This window comes from Eptesicus fuscus, chromosome 2 (genome assembly GCF_027574615.1).
Source record: "Eptesicus fuscus isolate TK198812 chromosome 2, DD_ASM_mEF_20220401, whole genome shotgun sequence".
Classification (NCBI taxonomy): domain Eukaryota; kingdom Metazoa; phylum Chordata; class Mammalia; order Chiroptera; family Vespertilionidae; genus Eptesicus; species Eptesicus fuscus.
Genome location: NC_072474.1, coordinates 88,195,519 through 88,212,946, shown reverse-complemented (window position 1 = coordinate 88,212,946; position 17,428 = coordinate 88,195,519). Strand labels below are relative to the sequence as shown.

The following is a 17,428-nucleotide window of genomic DNA, read 5'->3' as shown; positions in this document are numbered from 1 at the left end:
TCTCAGACACTTCATATATAAATGCAGTAATACCAGGATTGTTTTTTATCTTCCTGCTTTTACCACTGGCATTGACAGTGAGCTCAGAGGGCACCAGGGTAAATGCTACCAGGAGAACAGAGGAGATGTGCCTTAGTCAATTCATACTTCAGTTGTGACACTCTCCCCCAGCGGGGGGCGGGGTTAAGGAGAGGGTGTCCACCTCTCATGCTCAGTCTGTTGGGTCCTGGGCCTCTGACCTACCGCAAGTTACCTCAGAGGTAAGTTATCCTGTTTGGGACTCAGCCCCAAGTGAAATCAGGTCTCACTGCAATGGTGCTGACTCAGTTCCCACTCAACTCTCTAGCACTAGTCATGTGCCTGCTACATCCCTTAATAAGGTAACCCTGAGATCTCTGAGAGTACCACGGGTTCTATTCCACTGCAAGTCTGTAACCAGAGACCCTCTGAAATCCTCCCTCACTATTATAAACCCACAAGAAGCTCAGACAGAGTAGTCTCTCGCACTCAGCAGCCTTAACAGACCATACTGCCTATCGCCCAAATGGTGGAATAGAAAGCCTTCTCTACAAGCTTGCTTGCCTGCAGCATAAGGCCCAGGCTTTGCTCATATCCAAAACTTTAGGAGGCTATCTAGCATCATACCCCCACCCCAGAACCCAGCTTGAAGGGGCAGAGGCAGACACAGAGCTTCCCAAATTCACATCTGACTCCTTCCTCTCTTCCTCTCTACTTACCTTTCCCCTCTTTCCTTCCTGGAAGTGTCTTTAATTAGTGTATGTGTTATGGGAGTTCAGGGTGAAGGGAATTCATCAGAAAATTTGCATGTGTAGACATCCTTCTATCTGACTTTCAGACTAGCATCTCTTAAACCAAAGGACCAAGAATCTGCCATGCTTATTATTTAGATCCTCAAGGACCCTTTCTCCTCTTCCCACCCCCAGTAGTGTGTGATCACAATCATATTATCTAGGCCAGAGTTGGAGATGAGGCCCTTAGATTATTATCAGTGAAGAAATTCCACTTACCATTTGATTACAGAACATTTTGTATCTGCCTTTCCCAAAAGGACTATTTACTTAGAATGAGACCTAGGTATTATTATGAACCACTGGTTGCATCACTCGTACAAATGGTTTTAATATGAACCCTTCTACCAACCACAGCATTCTATAACTATGAGCCCAGGTGTTTCATTGGGCTGGATAATTCTTATAGAATGCTGTCCTGACCACTGGCGAGGTTTAGGATCATCCGTGGCCTCTACCCACTAGATACTAAGCAGCACCCATCCCCAAATTATAATGACCCAAAATGTCTCCAGATGTTGCTGACTGCCCCTGGGTGGAGGGAACCACCCTTGATTGAGAACCACTGCAAAAATCCATCCTGAAGCAACATGTGATGCCTGTTTCACGCTTCTAAGTATTTCCATGATAAAGTGCTTCTGAGAAGCACTCTGTAGCTATAACTATGCCAAACGACCCTTTTTTATCTTCCCTGTGAGTCAGGTAGCAGATTATTAGCCCAATTTCCACAGATGGAAACTTCGAAGCATTCAGCTTTCCAATCAGGTCACGGAAGTCTGTGCTTTAATTTTCCCCCTCTGAAAAGTGAAAATGATAATCATTGTTTTTCTTCCCTGGCCTCAGGTAGAACAATAACTAGGGAGAATTGCCCTTTCATAACTGCTATTCCCACACTGCTACACGAGGCAGCTTCAAAGATAAATTTATATTTGCCTGTCTTCCTATTTCATGGGCATCAGAAATAAAGCCTTCAACATGAATAAAATGGCAGCAAGGCACATGTTTCATCAATGTAACAGCCAAATTACACGGAGTGAAAAATCAATTCCAGCAAAACCAGTAATAATCGAATAGTTTTTTCCATCACGCCCAGACACAATGCAATTTTTAAAACAGATATTAATGTGTCCAACAAGCGTACCATGGTAACCTCTGTGACACCAATCTAGCACTTGGGAATGAGTGCAGATAGGCTATAGCTACAAACAACTGTGAACTGTCGGCTCTACTACACTATTCACGTGGATTTCAAAGGCCAAGAAATTATACAAGAACATATAACAGTTTGTGAGTCACAAAAGTACATGGCTTCAGATCTGGCCAGGTGGCTCAGTTGGTTGGAGCATTGTCCCATACACTAAAAGGTTGCTGGTTCAATTCCCAGTCAGGCTACATACCTAGGTTGCTGTTTGATCCCTGGTAGAGGGGCGTATATAGGAGACAACCAATTGATGTTTCTCGCTCACACATCAATGCTTCTTTTTCTCTCTCTTAAAAAATATTAATAATTAAAAAAATAATATCCTCAGGTGAGGATTAAAAAACAAGTAAGAAAAGGTACGTGGCTTAATTTTTGTTAAGGTTATCCAACCTGATCCTAAATGGAACTCAAAAAATATGGTATTTTTAAAATGTAAATTCTTTATTGTTTAAAGTATTACATAAGTCTCCTTTATCCCCCATTTAAAAAATATGGGATATTTTAAGATGGCTGAGAATTGCCAGAAAAATCTATCTTGTTGGAAAGTAAAATACAGCTTTTTTAAATATGAAAGCTTGCTACTATGTGATTATTGCAGGTTGTATGCAATGCATCTGTGAAAACACAGGGCAGGGACTGCATACTTCCAGGGACTACATGATGTCTTCCAAATGTGGAAGGCATCAATCAGGATTATAAATTGAATTGAATGGGTCTCAATAAATGTCACCTAAGTGTGAGTGAATAAGGGATCTGAAACTAAAAAACATATACCTAAAAGAAATCAGAAACTAGGCAAATAAATTAGTAAAAATTGAAAATAAACTCAGAGCTGATAAAATGGTAATTTATAATTTAGGGTATTGTATTATTACCAGCTGCATAATCATAACTGAGATATAAAGAGTGACTCCTTATCACTTGCTGCACATAGATATTTGTTAACTTATATGTTTAGCTAAAAGGGCATAGACTGTCCTTTTCAAGATGTTAGTGAAAAGATTATAATTTTAGCATTAAATATAGCAAAAGAGGCAATTTTTATACTTATTTTAGTAATCAATTAGAGTTGCATGTATATAAATATAAACATATTTCTAGCTGGAAATCTGAATTTGTGACAAGGTATATTAATCACAATTGTTCTAGTGTTATTGAATATAAATTAATTTTAAAATAAAACCTTGTGAGAATCAGTGATCGAAAGCTAAAATCGTCACAAAAAATCGAAAACTCCTGCAACTGAAAGAAATACATTTTCAGACAGTATTTTGAGTCTCTGCCTGTGAATCTGAAAGATCTTGATTGCCCTCTACAGGTTATTTAAATAATTTCCACAGATTTGGAGTTTACTGTTCCAAAATATATTTGGGTAATTTTAGAACATAAAAGTAACTTATTTGGGTTTTATTTTTAAAAGAATTACATGTTCACCACATGAAATTTTTGGAATAAAAATACCTGTAATTCTAATATTTGGAGATAACCACTATTAACTATTTTCATATATATTCTTGGTTAACATACACATGCACATACATTTTTAGGATTTTTTTTCCTTAAAACACACTGTAAATATTTTACTATGGCTGGTTTGAGTATTACCTCAAAATGTATTTTATTGACAAATCATCATTTTTTAAAAAAAAATCCTTATTGGAAAAGTATTACATATGTGCCCCCTTTTCCCCCATTGACCCCCTTCAGCCTCCCACCCCAAGCTCTCTCCACCCTATTGTATGTGTCCATGGGTTATGCATATATGCATACAATGTCTTTAGTTAATTGCCTCCCACCCACCTTCCCTCCCTCCCTCACCTTCCCTCACACTCTGTTCCATTATGTCCATGTCTTTGGATCCACTCCATTCATCAGTTTATTTTGTTAATTAAATTCCACATGTGAGTGAGATCATTTGATACTTGTCTTTCTCTGACTGACTTATTTCACTTAGCATGATACTCTCCAGGTCCCTCCGTGCTGTCTCAAAGGGTAAGAGGCCAAATCGTCATTTCTTATCATCAGGATTTCTCAGTGAAAAGTGATCCTCCCCTCCACCAAAAAAAATGGTGAGGGAGGGGGAGAAGAAGAATTTAAATAAAATAAAACTTAATAACCACTTAGGAGTGGATCCCCCAGGAAGAAAATCAATAATCTATGGGGGTATCTTGATTTCTCTAAACATAACTCAAACAAGGCTTCATTTACTTACTTGATAGGATTTCAAATAAAAATATCATAAAGATGTTAGGAATAATTTTTTTTTTACATTTCAGATATAAAGTTGTCATTAAATTAAACTATATAATTGATGTTATCATCTAAACTACTAATCTAGGATTTCAGGCCAACAATAACATTGCCAGAGTAGTAAGGTTAAAATAATACTGCATTTGAATTAGCTGGATAATTGCATAGATTTCTACTATACTTGTTCATGATCTTATTTCTCCTCCAAAGTATACACTTTAGAAAATAAAGCTACATGGGGCATATTAGGTGCTTGTCAAAATTAGAATTGGACTCCTTTATCTAGATTAGGCCTGACTTTGTCTTTTATTCTTTTAAACAAAGCAATCATGCACATTTTTAAGGATGCCAAATAGATTAGTTATCCTATATAATAAAGAGCTAATATGCAAATGGTCATCACACCCTCAGACCCTCACACCAGGGCCGGGGGACCTGAGTCCGTGCCCCCTGCCTGGCAGGGCTTGACGGGGGACCTGAGGCTGCTCCTCCCCCCACTGTGTGGGGCTTGACGGCGGTGGGGCCTGCTGGGTCTGGGTCTCATTCGATTTCGAGGCTCACACAGGTGGGCGGGGACTTGACTCTGGGTCCCACGGCATGCCCCAGACTCTGACAGGAGGGAGATTGTCATATACATTTTACTAATTTTCTTTCATCTCTGATACTTCTATTATAGAGAAAGGGCAAATAGCAATATTAAAATATTTCCTATGATTAATTCCCTTTTAATGTGCATGAATTTCATGTACCGGGCCACTAGTTCTTAAATAATATACAATCTTAAAGCAGATTTTAAAACAATCTTACACAATATTCTGATTTTGACACACTACATTAGATCCCCTGCTTATGAGTTCTTTCTTTATATGTTCAAGTGAATATGGTTACTCCACTGCTTAGAGAATACAGGTTTCAAGGCCTTTTCCCACAAACAAGCAACTGTTTCAGCATGTAGAGGGGTGTTGTTGTTGTTGTTGTTGCTAATCCTCATCCAAGAATCTTTTTTCCATTGATTTTTATAGAAAGTGGAAGTGAAGGAGAGAGAGAGAGAGAGAAATCAATGAGAGAGATAAACATCTATGTGAGAGAGACACGTCGATTATTACCTCTTACACATGCCCCAACTGGGGCTGGGGATCAAACCTACAACCCAGGTATGTGCCCTTGACCAGAACGAACCCATGACCCTTTGGTGCATGGACCTACGTTCTAATCCAGTGGTGAGGAACGTCTGGTCCCCAGAATCATTTGGTATGGCTCTACCAAGGCATTAGGGATGAGTTAATTAAATGTTTGACCAAATATAGCCGGCTAATTTTTAAGTTGATAATTTTGTATAGCCTACAAATGATGTTATAAATATCCAAATAGTCTTTGGCATAGAAAGGTTCCCCACCCCTGCCTAATGACTGAGCCATACTGGCCAGGGCTGGAGAGGGGTTTTGATCTTCCTTTTTATCTGATGCAGAAATAACTGGCAGAGATGACATTCAATCGCAATAACTCCAAGACCTCATTTTAGGTGAGTTGAACAATCAAGGCCCTCCCCACTCCATGACAGCAATATTAAGCAAAAGGCTGCCTCAATTTTTGAAGAGATTTCTTACTCAACTTAGTAATGAGTACAGGTTTTATTTGGTTGCAGTAGTGTGAAGTTCATCTTTTTGAGGATGTTGTAACCAATCTTGGCAGAACTTTGGAACAAGATTTAACAGTCACAGTTTATTCCATCTTTTGCCCAAATTATGTTTTTAAAGGAGGAAGGGTGCAAGGAGTTCAGATGGTAATTAAATCTATAAACAGTGTAAGAGGATTACAAGACTATAAAAGAAAATCTGACTATAAATATCCCAGAAAAATCTTCTGGGATTGTTAATAGAAATTGGAAATAAATTAATAAGGATTTTTTTCTGAGACATAAACTATTGTCTCCTTGACTTTTAAGATAAATCAGATGGCCCTAGCTGGTTTGGCTCAGTGGATAGAGCATCGGCCTTCGGACTGAAGGGTCCTGGGTTCAATTCCAGTTAAGGGCATATGCCGGGGTTGCAGGCTCGATCCCCAGTAGGGGGCATGCAGGAGGCAGCTGGTCAATGATTCTTTCTCATCATTGATGTTTCTATCTATCCTTCCCTCTCCTTTCCTCTCTGAAATAAATAAAAATATATTTTAAAAAAAGATAAGTCAGATGTAGATAGCTGGTGGCAGTTTGTTTTGAGAAAATTTTATTGGATACACCATATAAGACAAACATTTAATAATAAGATTTTAGCACTTCTACATGTGATTATCTTTGACTCCACCACTGATTTGGGCCATAGAGAAACACTGATGCTTTCTTATCTGTAACCAATAATTTTCCTAAGACATTTGCAACTGCACAAATTAATGCAATATAGTTCCATTAGCATTTAGTAAAGGAAGTTGGACATTGTAAAGGAAAGGTTATTATTATGAGCCTGTACACTTAAATTAGTATACCAAATGGTCACTGATGTTGACAGAATGGAATACACCATCCCATTGCTCCAGAAGGTAAGAAAGGTATATTCTAAGAAACTTACGCTGATAAGATTAAGTCTGGGCAAGATTCTAGCCCTGGACCCCATAGAAGGGTAATCAATAATCTATGGAGGCAGCTTAATTTCTCTAAACACAAGTCAAGCCATATCTCACTGTCTTACTTGATAGGATTGCAAAATCAGTGACTCAGGAAAATGTGATAAATACAGAGATACAGACTGGAGGCTAAAGCAATTAGACAGATATTAAATAGATAAACGATGGTGCCACCTTGCAAAATGCTGATCAGACATTTGATATCAACCTACAGGGATATTGCCAAGCGAGTGTTACAGCGCTCTGTCTTTGTCTCTGCCATTCCACATTTGTCTCAATCAATAAAGTAATGATAAAAGGCATGTTTGTCAAATTTGGAGATAACATGAAACTAAGAGGATGAGCAAATAAGGATTAAAAAAACTCAACATGCTAGAACAGCGACTCAAATTGAATTAGATAAAATGTAATGGGGGCTATATTAGATCCTATATTTGAATCCAAAGGAGAAATAATGTGACTGTTAAAAAGTTAATTTGAACTTGTGCTGCTTTAATAGAAACCCGATGACTAGAATAAAGAAGTCCTGATCTTTGCTAGCCACCCACACCAAGAACATCATGAGTGGAGCAGGCATGGCATAAAGCATTTAAAAATTGTATCAGCATGAAGCCAGAGAAATGGTAGAGAAGGTCAGAATAGAATCAGACAGAGGCTCAGAGAGGGCACTGGACAACCCAAGGAGATAGCTAATACATGCAGTCCAACCTAGAAGGCAATTTGATCTTGAGATATTTCAAGTGGCTGGCTAATTGAGAAGTCAAGATGGGCCACAGTCACGGTCAAGAGATCTGATGATGGCAGTAGGATTCCCACCAGTGGGAAATTTAAGAGGAGCTGGATGTATTCCAAATAAAGCAAGCTTGGAAGGAGATCTTAGGCAGTGCACTAGGGCCCTATTGGTATCTGGGGCTCAGCCAAATCATTTTGCCATCAAGCACTGTAGGCAAAATGTCTACGTGCTATGAGGTTTCTCAAGTGTCTTAAACAAATTGTTGGCTCCAAAATACATAAAGAAAACTACAATGTTAAAACTAATATACATTGTGATATCAAGTCAGCTGCAATCTGATGCTTTTATAGTGACATGTAAATAATATTTAACATGACTGTGAATGCATTTTAATGTGTTTGTTATACTGTGCAAAGGTTTATTATCCAAAAGCAAAAGTGCATGGGGGCCAAAAGACTTTAAACGAGGATAATCTGGGGTGGTCAAGGATTAATGGACTAGACAGTGTTAAGCAAACAGATAAGAAGCAGACTCTAGAAAAGTCATTCTGAGAATTTACATGTTGATCAAACATAGGGGATGCCAAGGCTTGACTAGAATGGGAAAAACCTGAGAATCTGACTTAGTTCCTGGTGCATCAGGTCCTAGGCCTGCCTGGAAATAAAGGGGCCCCTTAGAGGATGCTTAAGAAACCAGGAACCATGTCTGGACTCTAAGATTCTAAATCTGAAGGACATGATGTAATTCCAAGTCTGTTGCTGTTTAATTCTTAAACCAGTCAGAAGTGGCTCAATGACCAGAGCAGGAATAACCTCGGGTGTGAGTCAAGACAGGGAAAGGAGCCAGATAACTCAGAGGAAGAAGAGACAGGTAGACATGCCCACTTCTCAGCTTAGGACTTCATACTTCAAGGGGCAGAAAAGCAAAAGGGGGGTAGACATCCACTGACATCAACGTCAGGTGGTGAATGCTCTCCAAGAAGATGAATTTTTACTTATTATAAGGTCATGCTGTCTAATTATTACCTAAAATTCTAATCAACTATTGAGTTGATTGAGAAAATAGTGAGATGGCTATCTCTAACAACTGAATGACTTACCACTCAGAAGGTTGGTGGTCAGGTAGAAGACAAACAGTCTATGGACTGTTGAATAGATTTGTACTTAGGGGTTTTCAATGCTGTAAGAATACTTTAAAAACCTGGCTTCCATGGTTTGCTTGCTGCTTCTTAGGATATGGAGATACAGATATGGGTGAGAAAGGAATCTCAAATAGCCTTTAGAATAAATTTTATAACAGCCAGGGAGCCACTTGGCTTTCTTTGATCCAATTGGCTTTCTTATCCTCTACCTAGATACACAATTACAAATATCTAATCATCTTGGCATGGAAAGGATCTACACATATACAGAGCAGAGATACTGAGAAATTTCTAATATTTCTGCCCTCATGTGTGAGGAGCAGAAGGAAATGGGGAGTGGCAGACAACTACGGTTATTTCAATGGGTCATTTTCTAACCATAGTTGAAATGCTGATCACAGAAGTTGACTTGACTTGGGGTAGGAACACACAATGCAACAATGCAATATACAGACGATGTATTATTGAATTGTACACCTAAAACCTATATAATTTTATTAACCAATATCACCCCAATAAATTCATTAAAAAAAAAACAACAGAAAATGTTCATCACAAGTTTTACTTCAATTAGATGCTAGTAATGACTATGAAAGCAGGAAGGGAACATGTTGGCTCCTGTAACTAGCTCAGCCACTCTCCACTCAGCATTTCATGTTTTCCAACAGCTAAAAGAAAGGGGGAAATCTCTGCCTTCCAACATTTCATGTTTTCCAACAGCTAAAAGAAAGGGGGAAATCTCTGCCTTCCAACATTTGAACAAAAGTCCTGGGTTTCCCTAGGACTGGACCAACTTGGGTCATATGTCTATTTTTAAGCAAGTAATTTGGCTAGAGCATTGCTATGAACTAACTGTCTTAGGCTTGTCTACTGCCAAACCATGAGCCAGTCACCATAGCAAAATGCCATAGAGAAGATATTTGGATTATTGGCCTAAGCCAATCAAGCCCCACACCATGAAACCAAAGATGAGGCTCTGGCTGCTCCACAAAGGGAAATACATTTTACTTAGGCTCAGTCATGAATTAAAAGCTTAAATTTCTACATTATCTAAAACTCAGTTAAGTACAATTTTAGACCATCCTCCCAGCTCTATTAAGCACAGCAGGGAGCAATTTTTATTTCCAGATTAGAAAATGCATTCTAAATAGAATAATTCAAATAGCAAAGAAGAACAATAACATCCAGACACTTCTGCATTTGTCCTAGCTCCATGCATCTTTATCCACTGACATCAACTTAATTTTATCTGTACTTTCTGCATCACTAAGAAGTCCCCGGGGGCTGAGAGGAAAATTTGAGAGCTTCTATGTAGTTATTGTTGCTAGGAAACAACATCCTTGGTATCCAAGTGTTTGAGCTTTGAGACACTGTGTGAAGCCACTGGTTCATAAAGGAAAACCTTTGGTAAATAGGTTGTTTAGGTGTGAGTAAATTGATGTTCTCTCTTTCTGTAGCAAATGTTCTTGTGTAACCTTTGAATAATAGTGTATTTGTAGGCCTTTATTCTTTCCTTTGAATCTAGCTGCCATTATTGCTCCCAGGAGAACTCAAACTTCTACTGAAATGGAGTGAGCATTCTTTTTCCCCCCCATATCATCCATAATTATCTCAGTGCCTTGAACACTAAGCCTAACGGGTTTTAGTTAAACAAAGTGCAAGTGAGCCTGGAAATCTAGACCCAGACCACTGACCATATAAACTGCTGAATACTATTAAAATCTGCATTGATTGAGCCCTAGCCAGTTTGGCTCAGTGGATAGAGCGTCGGCCTGCGGACTCAAGGGCATGTACCTTGGTTGCGGGCACGTCCCCAGTAGGGGGTGTGCAGGAGGCAGCTGATTGATATTTCTCTCTCATGGATCTTTCTGGCTCTCTCTCGCTCTCCCTTCCTCTCTGTAAAAAATCAAGAAAATATATTTTAAAAATAATAATAAAATTTGCATTGATTGATAGTCATATCCCAGCTTTTTGATTGTCCATGACCTTGAGGTGTTGTGTCACTCTTCACAGGTGGGAGACATTGAGGAGTGCTGTTACGGCCCACCCAGTCTCCACCCCTCTCACCTCCAAACTGCAAGCCATCTCTGGACTCTCAACTATAATTATCACTTATGTTTCTCCCCTAGGATTCTATAACTCAAAAACTGGCTTGAGATTGTAATTTATCACTTGGTTACTCGGTTAGCCTAAAATTAACAAGCAGCTTTTTCTATTTTGTTGGTTCCCAGATCTACCTATAGGCCCCCTGTGAACAGAATCATTTTCATCAAGGAATAAATGTAGCTCACGAACTCTACCAAATAAGTTACCTATATCAGGTTAGTGGTTTGGGACAATAGTTAGAATTCTAAGCAGCAAAGAGTATTCACTAATTCATTGATTCAAAAATATGCATGGGGTACTTACTATAGACAAAATCTGTTCTAGGCATCAGGAATTTTTTTAAATGAATAAAAGAATGTCCTTGCTCTCAAAAGTTTATAATGTAATATAACATCTATATATATAAAAGCTGAAGCGACCAAATGACTGAATGGCCAAATGACCTGTTGACTGGTTGCTATGATATGCACTGACCACCAGGGGGCAGACACTCAATGCAGGAGCTGCCCCCTGGTGATCAGTGCGCTCCCACAGTCAACCTCCTTCGATTGGCCAACCTCCCACGGTCCCTCCCTCCCAGCTGGCCTGCCCCATTGGCCCCAATTGGAACCTCCCAAGGCCCCTCCCTGCCCCTCCCCCCCCCCCGGCCTTCCCCCCTTCCCGCCAACCTCCCACAGCCCCAATTGCCCCAATCACTGGCCAAGCCGAGGGACCCCACCTGTGCACAAATTCGTGCACCAGACCTAGTGTAGTATAATAAAAATATACAATGGAGATAACAAAGGCAGAGGTAAACACAGTTATATACACAGATAAAATATTTGCATCATACGATATACTGTATAATTAACAGGATCTCATCAGGAAAGCAGAAACCACTCAAGGTTTTTCAAAAGGGAATTTAATTGAGAGAATTGGTTACAAAATGGGAAAGGCTGGAAAAGCAAAAGGAAGGAGGAGAAAAGAGTGCAAAGGGCATGAGCTGCTAATAGCCCTGTCCTGGAGCCCACAGGCCTGAATCTGCTGTGTTCCTATGAGAAATGCTGTTCTAGATGTCTATGAACTTGCAAAAAGAGGTGCTGCCCCTTCTTCAGCTGTGAGAGTCTGGAATCACCTCACCACCCTGGCAGCAATCACAAGCAACTGCAGCACCACCACTTCCAGAGCCAGAACCAAGAGCCTCCCCTCCCCTCCACCTTCTAATCTCCAGCCAGTTCTTCTGAAGGACAGCACCTAACATGCAGCTGGAGAGACAGGGAGCCTAGGACCAACAGTACAGAGCAATGTGTAGAAAGCGAGATATGAGATTCAGAAACACCAAACGAATAGCTGGCACAACCCACAACAGAGGTTTTAATGTAAAGCCCTGGTAATCCCAAACCTGGAGCAAATAATTCTTCCCTAGAAGAGAGAATGCAGTTCTGTTGCAGATAAAGGAAGTCCAGTTGGCTAGCTGAAGCAGAAAGAGATTTAACACAGAGAAGTGGTGCTTACAACGTTAAAGAACTAAAGTAGGAGGCTCCAGGCTGGGCCACTGGAAATGGCTCCCAGACCACAGTGCAGACTAGCCTACTGATAGCTCCAGCACAATCAGGAAGCCGGTGTTGACTTGAGGACCACCAAAGCTAAAACCAGAATTCCTGGGTCCAGAACTACCTATTCTATAGGAGTTGCACCAACAAATGAGTGCCTCCAACACCACCTCTGACATCATTTAACTCTATATGATCCAGGGAACCTAAATCATATCCACAACCTTAGTTGCAAGGGAATCTGTAGTTTTTATATTTCCTAAAGGAGATGAGAACATGCTAACGGAAGCCAGTCCAGACAGATATCTGCCACAGAATGAATTTTATGAAATGTATAACATTTAAGATACCCTTTGCAAGCTCCAAGAGGACAAGAGCCAGGCCAATTTTAAACTCCCAGGTCTTTTCCACCATCTGACACTTAGTCGGTACTCAATAAATATCTACTCGTTGAATGAGTAGAGACATGTACATAGGTTAGTGCCTGGTTGTAAAGGTTGGTAGCACAAAGCCGGGAATCTTAATGATGAGAAGCAAGAATGCAATATTCTACATACTTTTATTGGATACCACCATATGCTAGAAGCTTGGTACATATGCTAGACACTGAGGTATAGAAAGGAATGAGAACCAGTCCCTGATCAAGGAGCTCAGAGCCTGGTGGGTGAAAGACAGATAAGGCAAGTAAAATTCAGCATGGTTCCGTGCTTTGTTCAAGGCGAGCACATTGTCTAATTGATAAAAGGCAATTGTGGGCAGGAAGGACTGTGACTGGTTGCCTTGGGTATCTGTCCACACTTCTTCCTACACTCCGTCATGGCTACCGAATCATTTTATTCTTCTCAGCTCAGTTTTACCTTTGCATTCGGAAATCTTTAAGGATGTTACAGTGTTGGTATGTATTCAACTCTGTCCTGCAAGTTTCCATTTTCTTGCTAAAATTAAATTGCTTACCGAATAAACTTTATGAAGTAAATCAGTTTGACACTGACATCAGCTTCCTTTATGTTATTCACTCTATGTAATAAGTAATCTCTCTGCCAGCAGGTCTGCTCTAGCCATCTGGCCAAACCCTCTGCAAAGCCATCTCTAATTCCCTCAGGTCGAGAATTTGCTGAGACTGCTTGTTAGACCAAGATCCTGGAAAGCAGAACTAGGCCTATTCCTAGACACTCTACATGCTTAGTGCCTAGAATAGTGCTTGACACATAGTAGGCACTCAAAATATGTGTACTGGAATATAGAATATAATTTCCAGTCATTTGCCTTGCCAGTTTAAAGGCGGTGGTGGTGTGTGCTTCAGCAGGAGTCCTGATGGATGTCTAGGAAGACAAGAGGTTGAGTCCAGAGTTGTCCATGGCAGCATAGAAGAGTCAGCAAAGCCCACATTAGAGCGCTTGGGAAGGGGATGTAAGCAAGCAGGTGCCTCTCCTGGGAAGCATATAGAAGCTGTGTTCTATCAGCCCTGTGTGTGTGCTGCCTACTAGAGAGAGGTCACCAGGATCATCATCAAGCTAATGACAGAGGCATAATGAGATGAAAACCTATAGGTGAATAAATACAGCCTCAAATTGAGATGAGGGCAACGGTTGGTATTTAGGCTTTGATCTATAAATAATGTTTCTCTCCACAGAGTTACTGGGTTTAAGAACTTTCTCCCTAACAAATACTTATAATTCAAATATTCTATGTTGTCAACTAAAAGAAAACTCACGTTCTGTCTAGCTCAGAATAGGAGAGCTATTCATTTGTGCAAGGTGAGGAGCCTGCCAAAAACCTGCCTGAATGAAAGACCACCCAGGCCCACATACAGGTGAGCAAAGGGTATGAGACAGGCTAGTGAAAAATCCACACTCAGATCAAGTCGGACAAGAAGACAACTTGAAATTTTGGATATATTGTCTTGGCTTCTTAAAGGATTTTTTAAAACTAAACTCTATGTTGATTCCATCCATCTTTTTGAAAAAGCTTATTTCTCATGCCAACTTCCTAAATGGATGATGCTGGGGCATTTTTCGTCCAACAAAAAAGGTCCATGGGAGACACTTCTTCTTTCAGGCCAATTGGATTGTTTCTAACTCATGGACACTGTGAATTTTTTAACTGATCTGATTCTGTGATAGAAAGGCGCTTTTATGGCTATGAAGAGAGAAAGGTCCAAATGATCCTGAAGCTCATTTCCTTCTTCCTTGGCAGGAAGCAGACTCAGTAGATCTGAGTTAAGTGGATAGAAACACAGGCTGGTCCCAGCTGCTGGTTCCTAAGGCTATGCCTTTCTGACCGGACCCACCTCTTCCACCCGGGCTTCCATTATCACACAGTCACATAATCACACAAATGTCCATTTGATTCTATAAAAAGAACAGCATTGTAGGCATGGCTCATCTCTACTAGAATCTCAGCCACAGTGCACTCAGCCCCCTGTGATGAGCCTAAGCTGTAGAATAATGAGAATTGGGGGAAATGTGCATTTCACTACAACTCTACCTAGAATCCCAATTTAAAGCACAGTCATCTTATCATTGCTTGCTGGGAATTGTGTCTTCAGCTCCCAGTCTTCAAAATGAACTCCTAGACCCACTGGAATCTGTTAACTATGCTATATTCTTGGTTTCAGATGGCTATACCACTGATGACATTGAGTTTTACTGGAATGGAGGAGAGGGAGCAGTAACCGGAGTAAATAAAATTGAGCTTCCTCAGTTTTCAATTGTCGACTACAAGATGGTGTCCAAGAAGGTGGAGTTCACAACTGGTGAGGATGTTTCCTCCAGAATGAACTGGGGCACTGTCAAAGAGAGAAGATGCTTTCAACCAAGTGACGATCTGATTCTTTTTCTTTTTCAACTCAGGGTCATATCCACGACTATCACTAAGTTTCCGTCTAAAGAGAAACATCGGTTACTTCATTTTGCAGACCTACATGCCTTCCACACTGATTACAATTCTGTCCTGGGTGTCTTTTTGGATCAACTATGATGCTTCTGCAGCCAGAGTCGCACTAGGTAATGCATTGCCAGCACCACAGAGAGCTGGTGGGATTTAGCTTTAAACAAATAACCAGTGTTTGGAATTATAGGCAAGGGTCTTCTCTCATAGCAATCCAAAGAATGCAATTAACATGAGTCCTTGATGATAAAGCACCTGAGTATAAACTCTTACAGAGTGAATGTTTTACAATGCCATACCTTTTCAGCATTTTGCTAAAAATGCTGCTCTTAAAAAAGGATCCTGGAGTATGTTCAATACTATGTGTTTCTTAGAGTATTTTTTAAATTCTTATTACACTAATTTTTACTAACGGTGTGATGATTTTCTCTTCAGTCCCTACTTTTTGCAGTGGAAAATATTTACAGTGCATTATTCTCAAATAGATTTGAAGAAAGCTAGATGTCATGACTATTACCAAGCTATGTTGAATGTTGGGAAATACACTTTCTCGAACATTAACTAAAGTTAAATCTTATTGATCTGAGTCTCCCTTAAATGGAGCTCATCGTACTTGAGCAAGGCACAGATAATTCATCAGCTGTATTAATGAGCTAGGCACAGATAATTCACAGCTCTATTCTGTGATCAGCACAGAATGAAAATGGTTTCCATCCTGGGGGAAATTTTCAGAATTAATCTTGCCATGGTTGAGTAGTTGCTGCAAGCTGTAAGGCTATATTTGAGACTTTAAATGGTTCCTTGGAAAGTTAGAATGTATAGTCTATTTGATGAATCTGAGCATATGTGGATCTGTCTCATTGTTTTATCATAGAGCCATTTCAATTACCACTTTCTGGGGCTTATTCACACACACAAACAAACACACACACACACACACACACACACACACACACACACACACAGAGACATGCGCGCGCGAGAGCATAATTTCTGACTAAGCTAACATACATCTCTTCTCTTCTGAGATTACTGAACTGGTAAAATGATCAGCATACCCTATCATACCTAGATTAATTGTCATCTCTACAGTTTATTTCTAGTGTCTGAGTACATAAAGCTCATAAAGTCAAGTGCTGACAGTCCCTTATTAACCTTTGAACATTCCAAGACTAAGAAAAGGAAACTAATAGTTTATTACATTATATGTATGTAGCTGCATGTTATTTTAATGTGAATATGAATATATGTGCTATGGTTAAGGAAAACTTACTGAATGATGTACATAATAACAGCTACCGAGGTCATCAATTGTGGTTCTCCCTACACTTCTATCCTCAAAGTTAATGATATTTTGATTAGAGATGTCAGCATATAAATATGCTGACTTAACCTGTACTTTGAGATGTAAAACCTATGGTATTTTAATACTTATCTAATTAGAAAAGGCATTCATTTACTAACCCATCTTGATTTAAAACTTTAAACCAAGGAGTGAAAGCAGAAATACAATTAGTGGATTTGTAAATGAATTGTTTGTTATTAGCTAGAATTATATTAGGTGAAATTTAAAATTTTATTCAAAAGTAAGACCACTCATGATGGTATTTCATTCATTGCAGCACAATTGAGCTCATCACCCATCTAAGCCATTTTAACTTTTTGTATGGTAATCTTGACTACCTACTTTATCTGTTCTCCTAATGTTGAATAGTCAAATCAGGGAATCTATCTAGAATAACCTAATTAGCAAATGACTACTAAACTATTTTTCCCCTTTTCATTTTCTACCTTCCATACCTTTTCTACGTTCCCAGCTTTTCTTTGTAATATTCAACTCATATTTTCTGTCTTTATTTTTAAGGACTGCCATCAAGTTTCAGGTGTTGTTTTTTTAATCTCTGCTTTTATTTTAAATGCCTTTGTTTAACAGCTCCTTGCTTTTTTTTGTCCCTGGCTGTGTGATCTACACCAAAATAATCTCAGAGTTTATCTTTATTCAGCTATAAAATGGAAATAATATACCTGCCCTATCATACCCATCAAGGTCTTATAACAGCCAAATAAGATAATTCATAATCAAGTGTTTAAAACTATAAGCACTATACAAATGTATAATATTAGTATTACAGCACAAACTATGTACAT

The 17,428-nt window shown here is 39.4% G+C and overlaps 1 protein-coding gene across 2 annotated transcripts in view; it reads left to right on the top strand.

The window, feature by feature from the left end:
* Positions 1-17,428, top strand: part of GABRB1 (gamma-aminobutyric acid type A receptor subunit beta1) — a 368,333-nt gene that overhangs the window by 337,014 nt on the left and 13,891 nt on the right. For both annotated transcript variants that reach the window (XM_008140278.3, XM_054723776.1), the window contains exons 6-7: positions 15,009-15,146; positions 15,244-15,396. In XM_008140278.3, coding sequence (XP_008138500.1) covers positions 15,009-15,146; positions 15,244-15,396 — 291 coding nt within the window. The remainder of the gene's footprint in view (positions 1-15,008; positions 15,147-15,243; positions 15,397-17,428) is intronic.